General features: G+C 36.5%; 1 protein-coding gene across 2 annotated transcripts in view; it reads right to left on the reverse strand.

Annotated features, from left to right (window-relative positions):
- The window catches only part of MAGI2 (membrane associated guanylate kinase, WW and PDZ domain containing 2), a 1,483,873-nt gene that overhangs the window by 1,034,234 nt on the left and 424,945 nt on the right, over positions 1–24,694 (reverse strand). For both annotated transcript variants that reach the window (XM_064289914.1, XM_003407180.4), the window contains exon 2: positions 12,354–12,470. In XM_064289914.1, the coding sequence (XP_064145984.1) occupies positions 12,354–12,470 (117 nt within the window). The remainder of the gene's footprint in view (positions 1–12,353; positions 12,471–24,694) is intronic.

Consider the following 24,694-nt stretch of genomic DNA (forward strand, 5'->3'; position numbering starts at 1 on the left):
AGGATTGTCTATGCTATAGTAATTACCTTTGTTGTCCTTTGTTTTTGTGTTCCTCTCAGCGTCCTCCTTTGTTTTGGTCATGTTTTGCTGACTTCCCCCATATTGTGTATTGCCTCTTCCTTCACCAATATTAACACGTTTTCTGCGTATTTAGTAGTTTTCCCTCCCTACCCCTCCCACTCCTGGTAACGACTGAAGAATTTTTTTTTTCTGTGTGTAAATCTTTTCTTGTTTCTCATATAATATTTGTCCTTTTGTGACTTACTTATCTCACTCAGCATAATATCCTCCAAATTCATCCATATCATGAGATGTTTTGTGGATTTGTCATTATTCTTTACCATCCAGTAGCATTCCATTGTGTGTATGTACCACAGTTTGTTAATCCATTCATCTATTGATGGGCACTTAGGTTGTTTCCATCTTTTTGCTATGGTGAATAATGCTGCAATGAACATGGGTGTGTATATGTTATTTGTGTCATGGCTCTAATTTCTTTATGGTATATACCTTTTTTTTTTTATATATACCTAGGTGAGCCCTGGTGGTGCAGTAGTTAAGAGCTTGGTTGCTAACCAAAAGGTCAGCAGTTCAAATCCACCAGCTGCTCCTTGGAAACCTTATGGGGCAGTACTACTCTGTCCTATACGGTCGCTTTGAGTCAGAATCGGCTTGATGGCAACGAGTATATACCTAGGAGTAGGATCGTTGGGTCATATAGTATTTCAATTTCTACCTTTTTCAGGGAGTGCCAAACTGTTTTCCATAGTGGTTGTACCATTTTCCATTCCTAACAGTAGTATATAAGAGCTCCAGTCTCCCTACAACCTCTCCAACATTTGTTACTTTCTGTTTTTTTTTTTTTTTTCTCATTAGTGTTTAGTGCCAGTAATGTTGAGGTGAGTTGGTATCTCATTGTAGTTTTGATTTACATGTCTAATGGCTAATATCATAAGCCTTTCTTCATGTGTTGGTTAGTCACCTGAATGTCTTCTTTGGTGAAGTGTCCGTTCATATCCTTTACCCATTTTTTAAATGGATTGTTTGCCTTTTTGATGTTGAGGTGTTGAAGTCTTCTATACGTTTTAGAGATTAGATCCTTGTCGGTTATGTTGTAGTCAATTTTTTTTTTCTCAGTCTTTATGTTCTCTTTTTACTCTTTTGGGGAAGCCTTTTGATAAGCATAAGTATTTAATTTTTAGGAGGTCCCATTTATCCAGCTCATCTTCTGTTGTTTGTACCTTTTTATTTATGTTTGGTATTATATCTATGTCATGTATTAGTGCCTATGGCATTGTCCCTATTTTTTCTTCCATGATCCTCATAGCTTTAGGTTTTATATTTGGTCTTTGATCCATTGTGAGCTAGTTTTTGTGTTTGTTGTGAGGTATTGATCCTGTTTTCATTTTTTTACAAATGAACATTCAGTTCTGCCAGCACCATTTATTAAAGAGACTGTCTTTTCCCCATTTAATTAAACTTGGTCCTTTGTCAAAGATCAGCTGTCCACAGGTGGATGGATTTACATCTTGGTTCTCAATTCTGTTTCATTACTTTATGTGTCTTATATTGTACCAGTACCAGGCTGTTTTGACTACCATGGCTATATGGTAGGTTTTGAAATCAGATAGTGTGAGGCCTCCTACTTTGTTCTTCTTCTTCAATAATGCTTTACTTATCCAGGGCTTCCTTCCTTTCCATATAAAGTTGGTGTTTAGTTTCTCCATCTCGTTAAAGAATGCTGTTGGAATTTGGATGGGACTGCATGATATCTGTACATCACTTTGGGTAGTATTGACATTTTCACAATGTTGAGTCTACTTATCCATAAGCATGGCATGTTTTTCCATTTATGTAGGTGTCTTTTTATTCCTTGCAGTAGTGTTTTGTAGTTTTCTTTGTATAGGTCTTTTATGTCCCTGGTTAGATTTATTCCTAAGTATTTTATCTTTGGGGGGCTGTTGTAAATGGTATTGTTTTCCTGATATCCTTTTGGAAGTTCTCTTTGTTGGTGTAAAGAATCCAAAAGATTTTTCATGTTGATCTTGTATTCTGCTACTTAGCTGAATCCTTTTGTTAGTTCTAGTAGCTTTCTTGTGGAATCTTTGGGGTTTTCTATGTATCTCCATTGCATTTCTATGTATAAAATATAGGGTCACATAATTTGCAAATAGGGATAATTTTACTTCTTCCTTACCATCTTAAATGCCCTTTATTTCTTTTTCTTGCCTTATTGCTCTAGATAGAACTTCCAGCATAATGTTGAATAAGAGTGGCGATAAAGGGCATCCTTGTCTGGTTCCTGTTTTAAGGGGAATGCTTTCAGTCTCTCTCCATTGAGAAGGTTGGCTGTTGGTTTTGCATAAATGCCCTTTATTACGTTGAGGAATTTTCCATCTATTCCTATTTTGCTGAGAGTTTTCATCAGGAATGGGTGTTAGGCTTTATCAAATGCCTTTTCAGCACTGATTGAGATTATCATGTGACTCTTCTGTTTTATTTATGTGGTGGATTATGTTATTTGATATTCTAATGCTGAACCATCCTTGCATACTTGGTATGAATCCCACTTGGTTGTGATGTATTATTTTTTTAACGTGTTGTTGAATACTATTGGCTAGCATTTTGTTGAAAATGTTTGTGTCTGTATTTTTGAGAGATTTGGATTATAATTTTTTTTTTTTATGGTTTCTTTGCCTGATTTTGGTATCAGGGTTTTGCTGCCCTCATAGAGTGAATTTGGAGTATTCCTTACTTTTCTATACTCTAAAACAGTTTGAGTGGTATTGGTGTGAGCTCTTCTCTGAATGTTTGGTAGAATTCTTCAGTGAAGCCATCTGGGACAGGTCATTTTTTTGTTGGGAGTTTTGTTTTTATTACCTCGTCAATCTCTTCTTTTGTTATAGGTCTATTCAGTTTTTCTACCTCAGTTTGTGGTAATTTAGGTTGGTAGTGTGTTTCAAGAAATTTGCCCATTTCCTCTTGGTTTTCAAATTTGTTGGGGTACAATTTTTCATAGTGTTCTGTTATAATTCTTTTATTTCAGTTGGCTCTATTTTAATGCCACCCATCTCATTTCTTATTCATAGTATTTGCTGCTTCTGCTGCTTCTCTTTTGTCAGTTTGGCCAGTGGTTTGTCAATTTTGTTGATCCTTTCAAAGAACCAACTTCTGGTCTCATTGATTGTTTCTATTGTTTTTCTGTTTTCTATGTAATTTATTTCTGTTCTACTCTTTATTATTTTATTTCTTCTGGTAACTGTGAGCTTCTTCTGCTGCTCTCTTTCTACTTGTTTGAGTTGTAGGGTTAATGCTTTGATTTTGGCCCTTTCTTTTTTGATGTGTATGTTTATTACTATAGTCAAATAAGTTTTTACAAGCAAAGCTCAGAAAACAAATTTTTAGATAATGTAGACTCCTTTGCATATTTGATGTCTCTTCCTATACCAAGGTAAATATTAGAATAAAATGTTTAGTATTAATCACAGATTTTCTTTATCTATCCTTAGATACTTTATATTTCAATATTGCTGGCAGTGATGTGCTAAAGAGAATACAACGTGGAACTTGATTGATTAATAGCCAATCAAGAAGCTCATGTCAAGATGAAAAGAACTGACTGGAAGGTAACCAATCTTTAGAGGCTTTTACTTGAAAAAGTTCCCTGATAATTATTCATTTTTTTTTCTTTTAATTGTGGGAATTTTTGTATAGCTCTGCTCATAAAAAATGTTTTTTCTCTATTTTCTATTCCTGTTCATCAGATACTCTATCAGTCTACAGAGTTCATTGCTTTTCCTCCTTTTCTACCCCAGGAGCAACTCTGAACCTCTTTGAAAGTATGCTCACAGGGCATCTGACTCCCAGAGCTTCCACTGAAGAACTCTTTTCATGAACAAAGTATGGGCAGGGAGTCATACCCACCTGGGGCAGAATCTCTGCCCTTCCACTGACTTATTACATGGTGCCAGGCCAGTTACTTTAACCTCTAGTCCTTAATGTCTTCAATGGAAGGCAATAACACTGACCTTACTGGGATGCTGTAGGATTCTATAATGTATGAAAATCATTTCTAACACATTTTTGTTGTTGTTAGGTACCATCAAGTCAGTTCTGACTCACAGTGACCCTATAGGACACAGTAGAACTGCCCCACAGGATTTTGAAGGAGTAGCTGGTGGATTTGAACTGCCACCTTTTGGTTAGCAGCTGAGCTCTTAACCACTATGCCACATAGGAAGTGCTAAGTAAATGGTGGCTACTATTTAAAAAAAAAAAAAAAAAATTTTTTTTTTTTTTTTTACTATTTAAAGTACTGTTTTTGTTGATGTTCATGTGGTATGATAGCTAGAGCTGGTGCTAGCTAGAAGCACACCAACCATTCTCCCCTTGGGAATACGAAGATGAGTTGGATTCAGGGCATGAATCTTAGTTTTCCTCCAAATATGCAGGTCCTTTACTGATCTGCACTGTTTTCATGAGAGTCTAACAAGAAGAGAAGAGGAATAAGAATTCCCACTAGAAATTGGAGAGGACAAATACACACAGAATGGCCTTAGTTCTCTACTTCATTCTTGTCTTTGAAGGACAGTTAAGGAATTGTCATTTATGCATACAAGTGGTTTTTACTGAGCAGCAAGAGAAACACTAGCTTCATTCCAACAGAGCTTGTGCTGATACTTGTTGATTTTGTGTGCATAACAAGGAATTTCCTGTAAGATATCCTGTAACAGGAAAGGTAACAGAGCTTGAAATAGAAACTGGGGGACTAACTGGAAATTCACCCAATTCTAAACTTCTGATTTGCCTGAAGAAAGGCAGCACCTATGTGTATTTTTTAATTGAAATGAATGCCAATCCTACATCAGTCTTACTTTTTAATCACCTGGTATGAGAAACCACACTGATTTTCCTAAATTTTTTTCCTGTGCTGTCAAGACCTTGAGTGCACTGAGCACTGACTTAGCCTGCCATTACTAGATCTAGTTGGGCTTCCACCCAGTTCTATTCACTTGCATAAGTGACATTTATTAAAGTTCAACACTAGAAGACACTATATTTCATGTTAAACATCCTATCATAAAGATTACAATCACATTTTCATAACAATACACCTCATGCTTCAGAAGTCTTTATGTCATATATCAACACATTACACATTCCCAAGGAGGAGAGCAATTTTAAAAGCTTTGTATTTCTCATTATGTTTATTTTCCCATCCACTTACTGAGACTGGACCATATTTCAGAGTTTCATGAATAGTGAAGGCAGATTTCAAGGAACATCAGAGTTATGATTGCATCCTTAACTTGACATTCATAGAAAAATCTGAAAGTACACACATGGCTGGTTTTATCCAGAACTGCACTTAATTTAAACCCAACTCTTTATTCTTCCCTAAACTGTCTGCTATGTTTGATATATCGTCAGTTTCCATAAGCTGTTTACACCTGCTCAATATCAAGGGCATTCCCATACTCAGAATAATTTAACCCAATTTGACGAACTGATTTGAATAATGATAAAAAAAAAAAAAAGCCAGGAGAATCAGAGAACCACAGACTTTTAGAAAAGGAAGAAACATTAGAGTTCATTTTATTTCCTTTCCTGAGTCCTAAAGAGGTTAAGCCCATTGCCAAAGTCTTATAGCTGGTTAGTGGCAGAGTCTGGTTCAGATCAATGGCTTCTAATTTTTGGATAAGTGCTCTTTCCATAGTGCCATATTGCCAAATAAATAAAGGCAAAGGTTGTTACTACTTACCCTATCTCACAACGCTAAACTGCAATGTGTGCGTATATTTGACTAGTGCATTAGAATATCAGTAACTTCAATTAGTATTCCTTTTTGTGTTGTTCTTTTTATCAGGGTCATTTGAGTCAGAAATTGATTAGCCTACTACAAACCTACAATATTAAACATCAATTGCCATTTGCCTGCTGCTTTCCCTCAGTTATATAATCATCAAATGACCCAGCTACTAGTAAGCAGGCTTTGGGTACATGGGTAGGCTTGAACCTGACAAAGTCGTAATTCTTTACCGAAAGGGTGCAGTGAGGTAAAACGCAGATATGTCGACCTTCTTATATCTAAAGGACTACACTTCTGAAGCCTGCGAGAAGCAGGTTCTGGGGTTCCTGGCAAGTGTCATAATTTCCATTGAAATTGATGGCTGGATTTTTTGAAGGCAGAAAATGGCTTCGGGACCTACCTCTACTTCTTCCTTGAACCAGCTGCTGAGACCACTGAAACTAAGGGGTGAACATTCTACTTGCCCACTCTGTCTGTTGTCCACAAACTCAGATTCCCTGTGGAGAGCCTCCCTTTTATAAAGAGGAAAATAAGAACAAAAAGGTAAAAACTAAGGGAGAGATTGGGTCACAAGAACAGGAAAAGGTGATCAAGTTAGGGCAAAGGAAATCTTATGTGGTTGGGAAGATCAGAAAGGTTGTTCACTGTTGGTATTCAAAAATGTTCCTTTATTCTAGAACAAGTGCTCTGTGGTATCAAAAGGATAAAGCAATACAATCACTTCAATGCTTTTTGACTCCATTTTAAGCAATATTTTGAAGCCATTTCAACCAAACCAATGAATGCTACTACCTGGCCAGGAGAGATGCATCCATTTTGTTCAATGAAAAGAGTACAAAATCTATTGTACTTTCACATATATGACATGAAATTGGACCATACTATTATTCTCAGTGAAAGTGGGGAGGGTAAACACAATCCAGCTTTCTGTAAAGTAACAAGATATTTTTTAATAAGTATACTAGACATAAATCTGAATGAGGGAATGAGTACAATTCTTTCAAGGATTTGCTACTGCTCAAAAGCTTTTTATTTTTTTCTTTTGGTCTGACCTTCCAAGGCAGTTTATAAATCTCTCAAGAAATTTAGTTTCATCTGTTTATAGACATCATTCTATTTTCACCCACAATGCTAATTAATAACCATATTTATTGTCCCTTTCACTCTCAACACAACACCAAATATAATTAGCCTATTTAAAAAAAATAAAATTCATTGAAAATAACAAAAATCTAGCAACTTGATCCTGAAATAATTGTAAAAGAACATGATTCACATTCTAAATTTCTAAAACATTTGAAGCAATAAGATATAGGTCAAAAGTGAAATACATTGCATAGTTGTTGCAATTAAAAAAAAACCTGTTGCCCTCAAGTCTATACCAACTCACAGTAACCCTGTAGGACAGAGTAGAATTGCCCCATAGGATTTCGAAGAAGCAGCTGGTGGGTTCAAACTGCCAACCTGTGGGTTATCAGCAGAACTCTTATCCACTGTGCCACCAGGGCTCCACTGGTTTACAGTTCTCTTGGATCCCATGTCCCTAGTTCTATGCTTGCATAAGCCTACCCATAACTCAACCTACCGTTCCAGCTCACAGTCTACATTGCTTAAAAATATTCTGAGGTAGTTAATGTTGTTGATCACCTTTAACTCAGAGAATCTCATTTCATTCATGATTTTTCTTTTTTTGGGGGAGGGTAATCTAATCCATAGTTTGATGTCACTATCTTAACACATGCTTGAAACTGGTCTTCCTTGACTAAATTACAAGAAATTCGAAAGATTCAGTTAAATAATTAATGTCCACAAAAATATATTGCTCTGCTGTACACTTACACATATCTTTACAAGCTTTAAAAGTACTCATGTTCATTCAAGATTAAAATTATTTTTCCCTAAGTATTATACTGGGGCCCACATGGCACAGTGGTTAAATATTTGGCTGCTAACCAAGAGGTCGGCAGCTTGAATTCACTAGCCACTACTTGGAAACTCTATAGGGCAGTTTTACTCTGTCTTATAGGGTCCCTAGAAGTCAGAATTAATTCAACGGCAATGGGTTTGTTTTTTGCTAAGTAGTATACTAGAAAGCCCTGTCCTAACTGCACACTTTTTAATAGCTGTGTGGTCAACATCCTATCCCAAAAGTGGCTGATCATATGGCTGACGATATTCCCATATAGGATTATACAATCAGGAGAAGGGGATGTTGCCTCCTTGACTGGCCATACCTCTGGTGTGTCGGTAACTGTTCTTCCAAACAGAAGGCAGTACCCTATAACTTTTAAATAGCCTTTTATCTGCTTCTCTCTTAGAGATAATTTAGCATAACTATCAGAAAACATTTTTAAATGTATTAGAAATCTTATGATTTTATCCTTGACAATACTTTTTTTTTTTTAACACAGCTTAGTTATACTAACTTAAAAAAAAAAAAGTGCTTAAATATGTAGGCGCATTCTTGTGAGTTACACCTCAGTCAGCTCGTCCATAAAAATAATTTCTTTCATGTCTTAAATCTATATTTTTCATTTTATGCTCTTTTTATGGAATAGTTTTAGACCTTCAGTTTTATTGATTTTTGTTTTTTACTCAGTATACACTTTTTTTTTTTTTTTGGCTTCAAATAAATTTAAATTATTTCCCAATAAAACCACCTTACCAAATGACAAAATATACTGTTGGGAGACAAGTTTAATTTTAATGACCTTCCATTTCATTTTGAAACTTTAAAAAATGGGTCATTGAAGTTCTTTCCCACATCGTCTGGTATAATGTGACAAAGTGTCTAGAATTTATGTGCTTATACCTATCTCAAAAATTAATTTGTATTTCTAATAAATATTAAGGATAGAAGAAACTATAATTTTACCAATAAATAGCAGAGATTACTTTTTTCTCATATTTAAGAATCGGAGTTAGTTTAATTGTGCTTGATTGGACTGAAGAGTTAAATGTGTGTAATCATTGTGCTCAGTAGGATACTAAAACCTAAATAAACTCCATTTTTACTCTTTAAATTTTTCCAAATTAACCCTATGTTTTTATGTGTTAATTCCATTACCTTTCCTCATGTACTTTTGAATTTATATTACCCAACAGGTAACGCACATTGCCTTAACTTTGTCCACTTAACATGCTATGATGAAGCAATCCTGTCTAATCTTTAAATAGATGCATTCTAACTTAGTGCTTCTGAAACTGTCTTTTGTATACTATCAGAGTAACTGAAATCCCATATGATGGATGTTCTAAGTGTTTTGGAGTCTTTTATCTGTGTAAATTCTTCCCAGTTAGTCTTTATCACATTCCAGATTACAACAGCTTTGTCTCATCATCATTTACTCATTTCTCCTGAAGTTCAATTACATAAAAATCCTATATGGCCTGAAATCAAAGAGTAGAAAGATTCATTCACAGTCTTACTACATCAAAATAAAACAAAACAAACAAAAACTATCACTTTGGGATACCATAACCCTCTTAAACCTTTATTTTCTCTTTACACATTGTACAATTAGCAACTAAAATATACAGATTTAGTTACTAATTTTGATCTTCAATGGATGTGAGTCATGGGACTGGTTTATGCTCTGCAAAAAATAACACGAGTCAGTTCCTAAGAATCTTTCCTCCATAATCCAATTTGAAAGAATGATGAAGTAATCACAACAGAGCCCTGTGTGTGTGTGTGTATGTGTGTGTCCAACAATTCCTTCCTCAGTGACTGAGGAGCTAGTTCTGCCACCCCTGCTTAGTGGTACAGCTTTTTAAAATGTTTGATGTGTTAGGTTCTGAGACAATGTTTTGGGAAAATAGGATGAAAATTCTAAATATAAACCCTTGTTTATGGGATGGGGAGGGGCACATTGGTGGATTTTTGTATTATCTGTAGTTAAGGTCCAGTGGTAACTTTAACCACATCCCTCCCATGTTTAGCTCATAAACCAGCCTGCAGCCAGGCAAAGGCTTCCTTCAGACAAGACTACAGAAGCCAAGCTGAATTTGGCAGAGTATGTGCGTGTGTGTGCATATGTGCATTGGTCTGGGGCCCTAGGCCCAGGACTCTCTCTTAATCACCAGGCACCAAGAAAGTCTAGCTCTTGGTTTTGCTCCTTTGCTCCTAATTGTAGCTGTTGATGGTGAGGTGATGTGCTGGTAGTAATGAGAATTAGTCAGCTTGGTCTTCTATCTTTTAAAAAGTTAATCCAAACTTACAAGTTATAAGTTGACTACAATTTTGTTTTAATGAGGTTAAATCTATCCCTACTGCCATTTCTAGTGAGTGTGAGTGTATGCATATTAACATATTCATTTATACAAGCAGTGACATGTTCTTCAGTACTTTCGTTTCATGGTGCTGGATTCGTAAAAAGCAATGAGAATTTTTTGACACAGGAAAATACAAGGCAAATGTGACTCCACACTCCTAGCCAAGAGATGAGCCAGATGTACATGCAAGGTTCTAAGCAAAGGCAAGATTTTTCACCTTGCTGACATATCTCTTACTGAAAATGTCTGAACATTTCATTAAAAGATACATCGAGTGAAGACAGTGGATGGCCCAGGTCCAATTCATCGGTATAGAAGCGATTATAGATAATATAAAACACCCCCATCAGAATCATTTCTATCTCACATATGTTTGTTTTCACTTTTATGCCGACTTAAAAGACATTGTTAGTGAATGGTGTTATTGTAATTGGCTATTAGAAGTGCTGGCTAATTCAAAGAATAATTGTTATGTTATAATATTCAGATTCATTGAGTTTCTAATCATCTCCTATCTAGGAGCTATTCAAGGCTTTCTAATTGATTTTATGACCTTGTACTGAAATCACATCTCCACATTCTTTCTGTTTACTCATCTAAGCCTAGTTATTTTACCCTGATATTTATTTTTCCTTCATAGTCCTCCTTTGGTGCTTTAGAGAGAGATGACTTATTTAAGACATTAATTAACTAATGCAAAATTTACTTCTATTATCTTCATATTTAATTAAGCCTTTTTTATTTATGTCATCGCCTTAGCAAGGACTACAAGTATTCCTCAATGTCAGCCTCTTATCTATTTCCCTCAGCTTTTAAACATAATAAAGTGCCTGGATTCTTTATTCAGTATTTCAGATCTCCTTTCTTTCATGTCACAAAAGATAAATTCACATGGCTGTACTGACAACATTACAGCTTTGAAAATGTGTCCACCCGTTACCTTATAAATAGTTCAGTGACTTAGTTTAATCCATCTTCCTCTGCCCATCACTCTGATGTCAAACTTACAAGTTTGAGAATGCACTTTTCTCAACTTCTAGTTTTAAAGCAAAAGTCCAAAAGTCTGTTCACTTAACTAACACTTACTGACAGAGATATCATTTTGACTGACAAGATGTCAGTCATCAAGCACTCCCATTTAGGAATAGTGGTTAGTGGTGCCCTGGTATTTTTGTTTTGGTGAACATTCAGTGCTAACAATGATAAGAGATCATCCCTCCTGAAATCAGTGTAGGTGAAAAGGACTGAGTGGTGAAGTGACCCTCTTTAAGTTTCTGTGTGTTTGCAGTATTTCAGAATAATCTTTCATGTTTTGTACCTTTTACATAGTTCAGGTGGTTCAAATTTAGAAAAAAAAAATTTTTTTTTTTTTTGCTTAGTCGTTCCATTTGACCTAAACAAGTTTTTCATTCTTTAATATCAATTTTCCAGAGTACATAGCTTTGAGTTTATTAAAGTTTAGAGCAAAAACAAATTGAGCACACACAACACCCAAGACCAGAGAATGGAGAGTATCTCTGGAGTTCATGGACTCTACCTGGAAAATAACAGATTTTGATACCCATGTAAGACCTAGGACCTGGGTTGAAAAGTCCTTGATTTGTCCTAAAGGTAACAGAGGAGAATTTTCCAATAAGCTGGGACAAGGCTGAGAGTTTGGCTTGTGAATTTTATCATTTTGCAAATTTCTTTTGAAGGAGCACCTGCTCATAGTCAGTGACTGTGCAGAGATTTACCTATGGCGTATTAGGAAATTTGCCCCAACACTCAGTCAACATTACCATTTCCTAAGAATTACAGAACAACTTCACTTTACTTTTCAATGCAAAATTTTCTTCTCACTTGACCACACTGCTGCAAACTACAGATGAGTTCAGAGATAACTGTATAGCTTCTATTTACAAACTAGTTGTTCCATCTAATACATTGAATTTACATTCTCCTGAATCCTGATGTGGAATTCTACCCTCATTGTGATTCATTCTGAATCACAACCAGACTGGACTAGAATTCATATTTCTCAATACCAGTTGGAGAAACAAATTAGGTTTTACATCTGGAAAATTGCAAGTCTTCTGACTATGACTTCACCATAAACCACCCAACCGCAGTTTTAAGTGCTTACATGTAAAACTTCCATATTTCAAATCAATTATCTCTCCCAAAGGTCCACCATAAAAATCAATGCCATTTAACTTTTAAATCATGGATATACAGCTGAATATTATCTATGAGCTTACAAAGAAAATAGTACCACCATTGTACTCACATGGCACCGTGCGGAGGTAGAGGTTATCACGGATGATTTGCTGAAGTTCGTGGTCCACAGAACCCTTCTGAAACCGTAAGTTGAGGTAGTGACGAAGATCCTTATCAACAATGCCTCCTAAAATAATAAAGTTTTTTAATAAAGAACATGGAAAAATATTTTAAGTATGTAATTTGACTCTGTCCTGAAGATACTTATGTACCCATTTAAAAGGTATATTATTTGAAGTTGCTCTTACGAGTCTCTAAAATATCTACTGACATAATAATAAAACAGATAACATTCACTGAGATAAAAACTATTGGCCAGTTCTGTGTTCACTGCTTTGCATGCATTCTTAAATTTATTCTTCATTTAGCATGAAGTGTGTATTATGGCAAAAGATGCATGTTACACCTGAACGAATATTGAAGCATCATAGTCTGTCACTGCATGGCTAACATACTTTTCAATTGTTCAAAGTTACTATAGACTTACATAGGTAGGGTGATATAAAAAGTTAAAAGAAAAATTACAGAAATGTTAGTGCTTTTACTCTTTATAAATCACTGCAAAGAGATTTCTCTGTCCTGTAAAATATGTGCAGATATTTTTAACTAGAGACAAGTGAATACGATTTTCTGTTCCCCTTCTTAAAGAGCTAAATTCACTCTCTGACCACTCCCCTTGTCAGGTTCTCGCACTCATGGACCATTATGTACCTATCGTAATTGACCCAGGGCCAGGTACACAATAACTAGGAACAGCTCCTATCCCCACTTAGCCTGCAGAATTATTCAAAATGCCCAATTTTCAGGAAGCCCACTCAACCTAGCTATGCCCACCCTACTTGCCATAGATAAACCCTCTCCTGCAACTCTAGCTTGTTATTTTGTCCCCAGGTAAACCCCCTATGTGGCCTTGTGTCATGGTGTGCTGTGTCTCCCTGTCTCTAGAAACTGTGAGTTTAAAAAACCTGTTACTTTTCCTGACTTCCTTGACTCCTCTTTCTCATGTTGCATCTGACTAATCATCCCATGAATTTGTTAGAGCAACTAAGTTGAAAATAATTTAGGTTTTTTTTTTTCCTTTCCCAACAGAAAAATTTTTACTCTATCATTATAATATACTGAAAAATAAACTGGGCTATAGTTAAGAAAATCAATACTTTAGATCTATCAAAGATTAATTTGATATTTAAAAATAATTATATTTAAGATTTATCGTGTGTGTGTGTTCTGTGCTGTTGAGTCAATTCCAGCTCACAGCAACCCTACAGCAAAACAAAAAACTGCCCAGTCCTGTGCCATCCTCACAATCATTACTATGTTTGGGCCCATCGTTGCATCCACTGTGTCAATCCATCTCATCAAGAGTTTTCCCCTTTTCCGATGACCCTCTACCTTAGGAAGCATGATGCCCTTCTCCAGGGACTGGTCCCTTCTAATAACATATCCAAAGTATGTGAGACAAAGTCTTGTCATTCTTGCTTCCAAGGGGCACTCTGGCTGTACCTCTTCCAAGACAGACTTGTTCTTTATGATCCACACAGTTGGATGCCTTTGCATATTCAATAACACACAGGTAAATATCCTTCTGGTATTCTCTGCTTTTAGCTAAGATTCTTGGGACACCAGCAATGCTATCCCTTGTTATACATTCTCTTCTGAATCCAGCTTGAATTTCTGGCAATTCCCTGTCAATGTAGGGCTACAACCATTTCTGAATTATTTTTAGCAAAATTTTACTTGAGTGTGATATTAATGATACTGCTCAATAGCTTCTGTATTCTGTTTGATCAACTTTCTTTGGAATGGACACAAACATTGATGTCTTCCAGTTGAACTGCAAAGACATTCAACTGTGTGGATTATAACAGTTATGGATAACACTTCAAAGAAGGGGAATTTCAGAACACTGAATTATTCTCATGTGGAACCTGCACATAGACCAAGAGGCAGCCATTCAAACAGAACAACTTGAAACTATGTGGTTTAAAATTAGGAAAGGTATGAGTCAGGGTTGTATCCTTTCACCAAACTTACTTGATCTGTATGCTGAGCAAATAATCCTAGAAGGTGGACTATATGAACAAGGATGCAGCATCAGGATTGGAGGAATAATCTTTAAAATCTGCCATATGTGGGTGGATGATGCAACTTTCCTTGTTGAAAGTGAAGAGGAGTTGAAGCACTTACTGATGAAGATCAATGATTACAGACTTCAGTATGGATTGCACCTCAACTTATAGAAAACAAAAACCCTCACAACTAGACCTATAAACAACATCACGATAAATGGAAAAAAGATTGACATCATCAAGGATTTCACTTTTGTTGGATACACAATCAACGCCCATGGAAGCAGCAATAAGAAATCAACGATGTATTGCATTGGGTAAATCTGCTGTAAGAGACTTCTTTAAAGTGTTGAAAACCAAAGATATCACTTTAAAGACTGCCTCAGCCCATGGTATTTTCAATCGCCTCTTATGGACATGAAAGCTGGATAATGAATAAAGAAGACTGAAGAATAATTGATGCCTTTGAATTATGGTGTTGGAGAAGAATATCTGCCAGAAGAATGAACAAATCTGTCTTGGAAAAGTATAACAGGAGGCTCCTTAGAAGCAAGGATGGCGAGACTTCGTCTCATGCACTTCGGACATGTTATCAGAAGGGACCAGTCCCTGGAGAAAGACATCATGCTTAGTGAAGGAGCAGGCCAGTACAAAAGAGGAAGACCCTTGATGAGATGCACTGGCACTGGCTGCAACAATGGACACAAGCATAACAATGATTATGAAAATGGCACAGGACTGACCAGTGTTTTTTTTTTTTTTCCTGTTGTACTATGAGTCAGAACTGAATAGAAGGCACCTAACAACAACAACCAGTTGGATGGCCAGGTAGCTATTTTCCAAATTTCTTGGCATAGATAAGTGAGCACCTCCAGTGCTCCATCTGTTTATTGAAACATCCCAGTTGGTATTCCGTCAATTCCTGGAGTCCTGTTTTTCGTCAGTGCCTTCAGTGCAGCTTGGACTTCTTCCTTCGGTACCATTGGTTTTGGGTTATATACTGCCTCCTGAAATACTGTACGTCAACCAATTCATTTTGGTACAGTGACTCTGTGTATTCCTTCCATCTTCTTTTAAGGCTTCCTGCGTTGCTCTATATTTAGCCCATAGAATTCTTCAAAATTGTAACTCGAGGCTTGAGTTTTTTCTTCAGTTCTTTCAGATTGAGAAATGCTGAGCATTCCCTTCCTATTCGGTTTTCTAACTCCAGATCTTTACACATTTTATTTTAATATTTTAACTTTGTCTTCTTGAGCCTGCCTTTGAAATCTTCTGTTCAGCTCTTTTACTTCATCATTTCTTCCATTTGCTTTAGTGCCAGCTTCAAAAGGAAGTTTCACAGTCTCTTCTGACATCCATTTTGGTCTATTCTTTCTTTACTGTCTCTTTAATGACCTTTTATTTTCTTCATGTATGATGTCCTTGATGTCATTTCACAACTCATTTGGTTTTTGGTCATTAGTGCTCAATGAATAAAATCTGTTCTTGAAATGGCATCCAGATTCAGGTGGGATATACTCATAGTTGTATTTTGGCCCACGCAGACTTGTTTTAATTTTCTTCGGCTTCAGCTTGAACTTGCATATGAGCAGTTGATGGTCTGTTCCATACTAGGCCCCTCGTCTTGTTCTGACTGATGACATTAAGCTTTTCTATAGCCTCTTGCCACAGACTTAGTCAATTTGATTCCTATGTTGTTCATTTGGTTAGGTCCATGTGTATAGTCACCGTTTTTGTTGTTGAAAAAAGGTATTTGCAATAAATAGATCGTTGGTCTTTCAAAATTCTATCCTGCAATCTCCGGCGTCATTTCTAACACCAAGGCCATATTTTCCAACTACCAATCCTTCTTCTTTGTTTCCAGTTTTTCATTTCAATCACCAGTAATTATCAATGCATCTTGATTGCATGTTTGATGAATTTCAGACTGCAAAAGTTAGTAAAATCTTCAATTTCTTCATCTTTGGCATCACATTGGTATGTGAATTTGAATAATAGTTGTATTAACTGGTCTTCCTTGTAGGCATATGGATATTATACTGTCACTGACAGCATTGTACTTCAGGATAAATCTTCAAATGCTCTCTGACGATGAATGGACACCATTCCTCTTCAATTTGTCATTCCCAGCAGAGTAGACCACGTGATTTTCTGATTCAAAATGGCCAATACCAGTCCGTTTCAGCTCATTAATGCTTAGGACATTGATCTTGAAGTGTTCCATTTCATTTTTGACAACTTTCAATATTCCAAGATTTATACTTCATACATTCCAATTATTAATGGATGTTTGCAGCTATTTCTTCTCATTTCGAGTTGTGCCACATCAGCAAGTGAAGGTCCCGAAAGTTTTACTCCATCCACATTATTAAGATCAACTCTGCTTTGAAAAGGCAGCTCTTCCCCAGTCATATTGTAAGGGGGAGCGGGAGAGCTTGCACTCAGGAAGAGGAAGAGGTGGGGGGGTGGTGACATTCCTCAATAAGACAATCCCAACAAAGGAAGAGACAGGGGATGGTGACATTCCTCAATAAGATGGTCCCTACACAGTTAAACTTTAAGCCAAGGAAATGATCTTTACAGGGGTCTTTGATTTGATAAAGCCCTTAACTTGATAAAGTCCCTAACTTGATAAGATCTCTAACTTGGTAATTAAACCTTAAAAAAAAAATAGTCTTCTTAGGTGGATCTTGTCCTGGCTTTTAAATGTTAATAGAGACAGATCAAGAGAAAAAAGGAGTATAAAACCCTAAGAAAACAACTATTGTGGCACTCAGATTCTTTCTCTACCTGAGTAGCCTGCTTGAGGCTTCCTAGTCAAGTGTACCTTTACTACTAACCCTCTGCTTGCTAATAAACCTCTGCTCTATTTGTCTCAGTGTTTGAATTCTTTCCTACACTGAAGACAAGGAAACCCTGGTGGCATAGTGATTAAGTGCTACAGCTGCTAACCAAAGGGTCGGCAGTTGGAATCCACCAGGTGCTCCTTGGAAACTCTATGGGGCAGTTCTACTCTGGCCTATAGGGTTGCTATGAGTCAAAATCGACTCGACGGCACTGGGTTTGGTTTTGGTTTTGATGCTGAAGACACGAACCGAGGCCATTCTCTGGTAACAGTATTTTGAATGTCTTCCAACCTGAGGGGCTCATCTTCTGGCACTGTATCAGACAATGTTATAGGTAAGGCTTTCACGGGGTGATTTTTTCCAAAATGAAGCGCCTCATCCTTCTCCCTAGTCTGTCTTAGTCTGGAAGATCAGCTGAAACCTGTTCACCATGGTTGGCCCTGCTAGTATTTGAAATACCAATGGCGTAGCTTCTAGCATCACAGCAACACACAAGACACCACACTAAAACAAACTGACACACGCCTTGTGGAGATTTATCTTGGCTCTTTTTTTCCCTATACTTTAAAGACTGAACAAGTCGAAATGCCTATGTAAATATAAAAATAATTCCTGAAATTCTTATTTTTAAAAAATAAAAGAGTGCAATTCAGACAAAATAGGAATTAAAGACATGGGAAATATAAAATCCATAATAGTCACAAAAATCATATTCTCTTCAAATCTTTTTGAATATCCAAATTAAAATTCATAAATGTACTTGTTATACCATGACTGCATAAATTGGCATTTTGTGGGTGCGTATATATATGCAACACAAATAGCTTTTATACATAGTTAATATATTTACATATTATATATTGTAACATTTTTAAAGTTTTCAAAACCCATTATTTCAATTCCCACCTAATCTGATGGTACAGCTTCGGTAAGATGCTAAAAGAAATAGCATTTCTAATGAAATTGATTTTAACATTCTTATCCTTCAAAGAATGTTTCTTACATATTTGAGCAAATAGTCTCAATCTATTTTTTCTACCCAATATAATATGACAGTAGAAAATAAATGACACCAAAGGAAAACATACTGCTTGTTGGATTTCCCTAAATATTACATCCAGAATGCTTGCCCAGATAATTTTCCAACTTGAAAATCATTTCCTCAGCTAAAGAACCAGAGAAGTTAGAAATGAAAGTTGCTTCAAACTGCCATCACGGATACCATCAATTACCCATCATTCACATCAACTGCCTGTGTTTCCCCGTGTCTCGGATTTGCTGGCATCACACTGAAATAGTTAACAATTTAGAAATTCTGAAATTCAGTTTTCCTCCCTTGGTCTTACTGAGTGAGCAGAACATGTCTTCTGATGCATTACAACTGCGGAGCAGGCATCCCGCCTGTGATTGTTCTCAGCTGGATTCGAAGGCTACAGGTCCCTCAGCAATTGCAGCCCCTGGTGCTTCTCTTTTTCTTTCTGGCTAGTATTTGGGATATGCTGAATGATGAGATGTTTTCTGGCAGCCTGAGAATAAGCCAGCTATAAAATAGCAGATGTAGTCTGTCCATTAGTGTAAGTTAGAGTCACTCACCTAATGTAAATAACACGGATAAGCCCACAGTTTGCAGTTTCTGAGGATACCTGTACCTGAAAACATATTACCGGTTTAAACCATGTCTTCTACTACACATAAACTCCCAGTGAGTTCATCTACATATAAAAACAAAACAAAACAAATTCTATTAATTGCAATGACTGGCTGTATCTTTTTTCCCCTACTGAAGGAACAGCTGAAGCTTCTTATAATCAGTATAAAATTTCATTCACTAATTAAAATGAATTGTCACAAATTAGAATGTAATTCTGCAGATGATCCCACTTTGTTTTGGATGGACTTTCCTTGCCTCATATTATACAAATACTTTATCTTCCTTCACAATTTATCACAGCAATTTTATTTACCTAATATCCTTTTTTTTTTTTTTATATGATAAATTCTGTTAGCTGCCTAGTCAATATTCTTTCTCCAATTCTTTTTTATTAAAACAACTCAGGTTTAGTTTTGGGCCCAAACATGCTCACCCCAGAACACGGATCATGGTGTTCTCAGTTGCTGCTGTTGTTGGCTGCTGTTGAGTAGATTCCAACTCATGGACAGTCATACGATCCAGCTCCCTACTTTTCCAGCTGCCCTTTCAGCTTCCAGTGGTCATGTTCTGGCCATTGCAACCCAACACAAAAGTCTGTGGACGGGCTTTCTTTATTCCTTGAGTAGACGTGATATCAGAGATGTAGCAGCAATATTCTGACCATGAAGTGACAAGCATGAGGGAAAAAGCAAAATTGCTAAGGATACTGGAGCAGAAGTTAGAAACAGCCTTTGTCCCTGATGGTTTTACTGAGCAGCTAAAATAATACCAGCAAATACCTACTTCAAGGTTATAATATATATGTATATATAAATACACACATATTGAAAAAAATATATATATATGCATAGGAAACCCTGGTGGCATAGTGGTTAAGAGCCCTGTCTGCTAACCAAAAGGTCAGCAGTTCATGTCCACCAGGCACTCCTTGAAAACCCTATGGGGCAGTTCTACTCTGTCCTTTAGGGTCCCTACCAGTCAGAATCCACTCAACGGCAATGGTTATATATATATATGTGTGTGTGTGTGTGTGTTTAGCCCTGGTGGCACAATAAGGGGTCCCGGTGACTCAGTAGTTAAGCACTAAGCTGCTAACAGAAAGGTCGGCTGCTAGAACCCACCTGCCTTGCCACGAGAGAAAAGATCTGGCAATCTGCTCCTTCCTGTAAAGACTTCAGCCTAGGAAACCCTATGGGGGAGTTCTACTCTGTCCTGTAAAGTCACTATGAGTGGGAATCAACTTGATGGCACACAACGACAACAACACACACACACATATGCAATGAAGGCTTATTTATCCTTAATTAGAAATCTCAAAGAACAATTGAACAATGGACGGTGAGTAATAAATACAGCCTGAGTGTCATGATTACCTGATTTCAGGTTTATAAGTAAGCATTCTAAAGCAAGCTAAAAAATACAGAATTAGACATAGCAAGTGCTGCATAAATGTTATCAATTATTAAATAAATAATCTTCTATCTTATTTGTCATAGTTACACATTTTGGTTTTACTGTTACTGTTCATCTGCAAAGTTTCTGTTTGCTTCATTTGTCAGCGATTCCTAGATTTGGTAGTTTATAGGATATCTGTATCAGTTCTCACCTCATTCTTCAGTTTACCACCCCATTACATGCTTTAGCCATTTTACTCCTCTCTTACAAAAAAAAAAAAAAAAAACTCACTTACTATAACATTTTGATAATTATTGAAGTATTTAATTAATCTTTCTAAAAAATCTTTCATTTTACAAAAGAAAAAGATTAGAATAACTTTTAAAATCACACATTTAGTAAATGAGAGAGCTGGAAAAGATCTGAAGCCTGTATCTAACTTTCATGCTCCACAGTCAAAGACTAAATTTCTTGGTCCAAAGTGCAAGTCCTTTATTAAACAAGACTCTAATCAGATTTTTGAACCTGGCATCAAAATATAACGTAAGAAGAACCCTTAGGAGAGAACTTGGTTCAAACTCTTTATACTACAGATGAGAAAAATCGAAACTCACACAAATTTTTTAGCAATGGGTTCATAGCAAGGATAGAGTTCAAGGAGGAGGTGTCAAGGAGCAACTCCCATAAAAAATAGACTAGCGGAAAAAACATTAAATGTTATCACTTGAAAACTGGTATGCATAGTCTAGCTTTTTTCAGTAATTTCCCCCTTAAAATTCCATAGCTTTATTCCTTTCACTGATTGAATACCCAGGTTCAGGAAGTAATGGACAAAGATGCTGCTTGGATTGGATGCACAGAATCTCCTTGACATACTCCTCAAGGTGGCTTGGCAGTCGTTGACTTGGAGCTAAAGTCAGACACACCCTAAGGTTGAGGAAGAGACACTCCAGGGTCTGTAGTGTTTGTGTCAAGGGTTTGATTGTCTGGAACTGAGCAGAGGAATCCCACCCCTCACTCATGGGCATGATCATTTGTTCCAAACTTCTCTCTCCTTGAGTCAACTGCTTCTAGAATGGACATGGCCTTATTAACTTGCAACTGTAAATAGGAGGGAGCAGTTCACTGATTGTGCTGCTGGGGAGTGGGTAGGAATGGGAAGGTGAGCATGATCAGCATGCCAGAGTGTGGCCCACTCTGCAGGCATCTGTCTATCCCTTCTTCAGCTAAACCAAACTATTCTGATAATATGATCAAACTTGTTTAGTTTTTCCTTCTCTTTGCCTCAGTTCTTTTCGTTCACACTCCAGAAGATGCTGAAGTGGGCTTTTGATTTTTGTTTTTTTGTATTTTATCTTTTGCACCCATTTTTGTGTTTTATTCTGTACTTTATCCTTTTAGGACGACAACAATAACAAGTGCTTTGCCTTCTAGTCAATTCTAACTCATAGCGACCCTATAGGACAGAGTAGAGCTGCCCCATAGGGTTTCCAAGGAGCAAGTGGTGGATTCAAACTGCTGACTGGTTGGTAAACAGCCAAACTCTTAACCACTACACCACCAGGGTTTCGTTTTGGGTAACAGCACCCTGATTTTCCTTTTTGATTTGCTATCTCTCTCCCATTCTGTATAGATTTGGTAGAGCATTGAGTCAAGCTGCCCTACCATCTTCACTCAGTCAAGCTTTCTCTTCCAGGAATTGGCATTATAGCAGAGGACCCCAAAATGAATAAAAGTGCATTCATCCTGGCAATGCCACCCTGAAGACACCACCTATAGTTCTGCTCCCTGGACACAGAACTGCTCTATTCTGTATTGCCTAGCCACCTTCTCCAAATTTCCTTCTGTTATCTACAACAAAAGAAACCTCATGTATAAAAATGCCTTCCCTTTATACTACCTATGGATTCCTACCCATACTTCTAAGTTCATCTCAAAAACCATCTCCTGTACTTGGCCTTCCTTCTGCTCTTTTGGCCAGGAGTCTCTTCCTCCTCTGAACTTCCACATACTGGCTACCTCTCTTAAGCACTCTGCACATTCTAAAAGGCAGTGCTGTGATTCCTGGGCCTACTTTATGTTTCCTATTAAATTGCAACCTCCCAAGAGCAAAGTATTTCCTATTCATTTTGTATCTTCCCCCCATTCCCCACATCAATGTCTAAAGCAGTGCCTTCTTGTACATAGGAGGCCCTCAAATATTTGCTAACTAAATAAATCATGAATGCTGTAGTAGAAAGATCACTGGTATGTGAATCAGGAAAACTGAGTTTTAGTTACTACTCCTATACTTTTTGTTCAGTGGTCTTTCATAAATTGATTAATCATTACCAGGTCTTATTCTTCTCATCTGTAAAAAATGGGTGTAAGATCAAATTAAGTCTTCTCTAGACCTAAATTCTGTGCTTACACATAAAATATTTATTAAGTGCATCCTATAGTTTTGAGAAGCTATTTAGGTAATTTCATAACCATTGATTGTGTTAGTCAGTTATAGCTATCATCCATACGTATCTATAGTCCATAAGAAGGAAAACCATGGATAATCTCACTTTGCTATTGTTTTCTATTTTCTAAATTGTCCTGGAAGCTGAGATCATCAGCAGAAAATTGATTTTAGACATTGTCTTTGTCAAATGAGTAGTAAAACAACCAAGCAAAGCAGTCTGCAAGGAACTGCAAAAAGAGGAGTATGATGGCTATGAAAGATCTATTCATACGCCTTAAGTTTTGCCCAGGAATAATTGCAAATATATTTCATGTCAATTTATTGGAAGAAAGTCGAGGAGTAGATAGTAGGAAACCATTATGAGGCTATGTTGCTATGTTCCCTTTTCAAAAGTATTTTCTGCTTGGCTCACCTAAAAAATGGAGAAATAAATCACAGAAAAGTTGATTGATTCTGTTAAGAGCCACAGCCACAAAAGAGGTGACAGACATATCTAACCCAGTCTGCCAGAACAGGCTCCATCCCCCTTTTAAGCAGAAAATTGTATTTTTGGTTTCTGATGATCTAGAGGCCCATCTCATTTTCAGGTGGCTGGGGTATTACACCAAAGCACTGGACAAATTTGATCTACACTAGTCATTCTATAAATTATGAGCCAGTAAAATTCTTCTCCCCCCCAACATTTTCCATTTGCCTATTGTAAATATGGGCACACATATTATGTCAATGGTAACTCCTGAAGATGCCCTGGTTAATTGTTTTTCCATAGCTGAAAACATTTAGTTGTACTAAAATTTGCATCCCTTCCATATTTTACTCATAATGTTAGAGAGTATATTCAATACTGTTCACCGTGTTTTAATATCTTGGTGTGTTGTTTTTTCTTTAAAATTTTAGTAGCACTACATATTTTGTAGAAGAAATGCAATAATAAAAAAAGACAACAAAATATATTAAACAGTTGCAGATCATTAGGACATTCAAACTGGGAAGGATAATTGCTATTTCAGAAAATGACAGAGATAAATGTAAGTGGTTTATAGTAATCTCCAGTTCTATTGGAAACAGCTTTTTATCATTTCCTTGTCCCCACAATAGCACAGATGGGATATTATTATTGAATTTCATTTGTCATTGTTAGGCTGGGTCTCAAAGTAAATATTAAAGTTGTTCCTTTAGTTATTATTATAGGCCCCATGGAGAAGACAAAACGAGTGCTCAGTATATGCCCGGCAAATTGCCCCAAATTTTAAAATCAGGAAATGTGAAGGTTGAAAATATAGTTGACAACAAACTCATGTGTATCTAACTTTTTAATAATGTCTCAAGATGACTATTTCAGTCAAGGGGTAGAGAATTTCTTATTAATTTATTTGATTCACCTAACTCTTAAACATGAGATGTTCTTTATAGAAAGCAGGATGTCGCAAAAAATACAGTGCAATGAAAAGAAAATGATATGTGAACAAAAAGCGACATAATAACCTGATCCAAATTCAATCCATTTCTCTAAAATCAGAGATATACCACTCCCAGTTTAGGAAAGAAAAAAATAAAAAAAATTATATGATAGTTAAGGAGCCCTGGCGGCTCAGTGTTTAAGAGCTCAGCTGCTAACCAAAAGGTCAGCAGTTTGAATTCACCAGCTGCTCCTTGGAAACTCTATGGGGGCAGGCCTAAAGATGAAAAAGATAAAAGAAATACCACAGTCCCCAGAATATCCAGATAACTGAACAGACCATTTTTATTCTCCTTAGGGTAGTTTTGGTTTACTACCTCTTTAATTTTATTCCAAAGTTGTAGTGTAAATTTTTTAAAAAACAGTGATAAAATTATCACTTTTTTTTCCTGTAGAATCTAATTTAAGAATTCATTCACTTTTTTTTTTTTTTTTAAGGCATAAACTACTTCTACTTGGTATGCCTGAAACATCTTCATTCA

The sequence above is a fragment of the Loxodonta africana genome, chromosome 8 (assembly GCF_030014295.1).
Source record: "Loxodonta africana isolate mLoxAfr1 chromosome 8, mLoxAfr1.hap2, whole genome shotgun sequence".
NCBI lineage: Eukaryota > Metazoa > Chordata > Mammalia > Proboscidea > Elephantidae > Loxodonta > Loxodonta africana.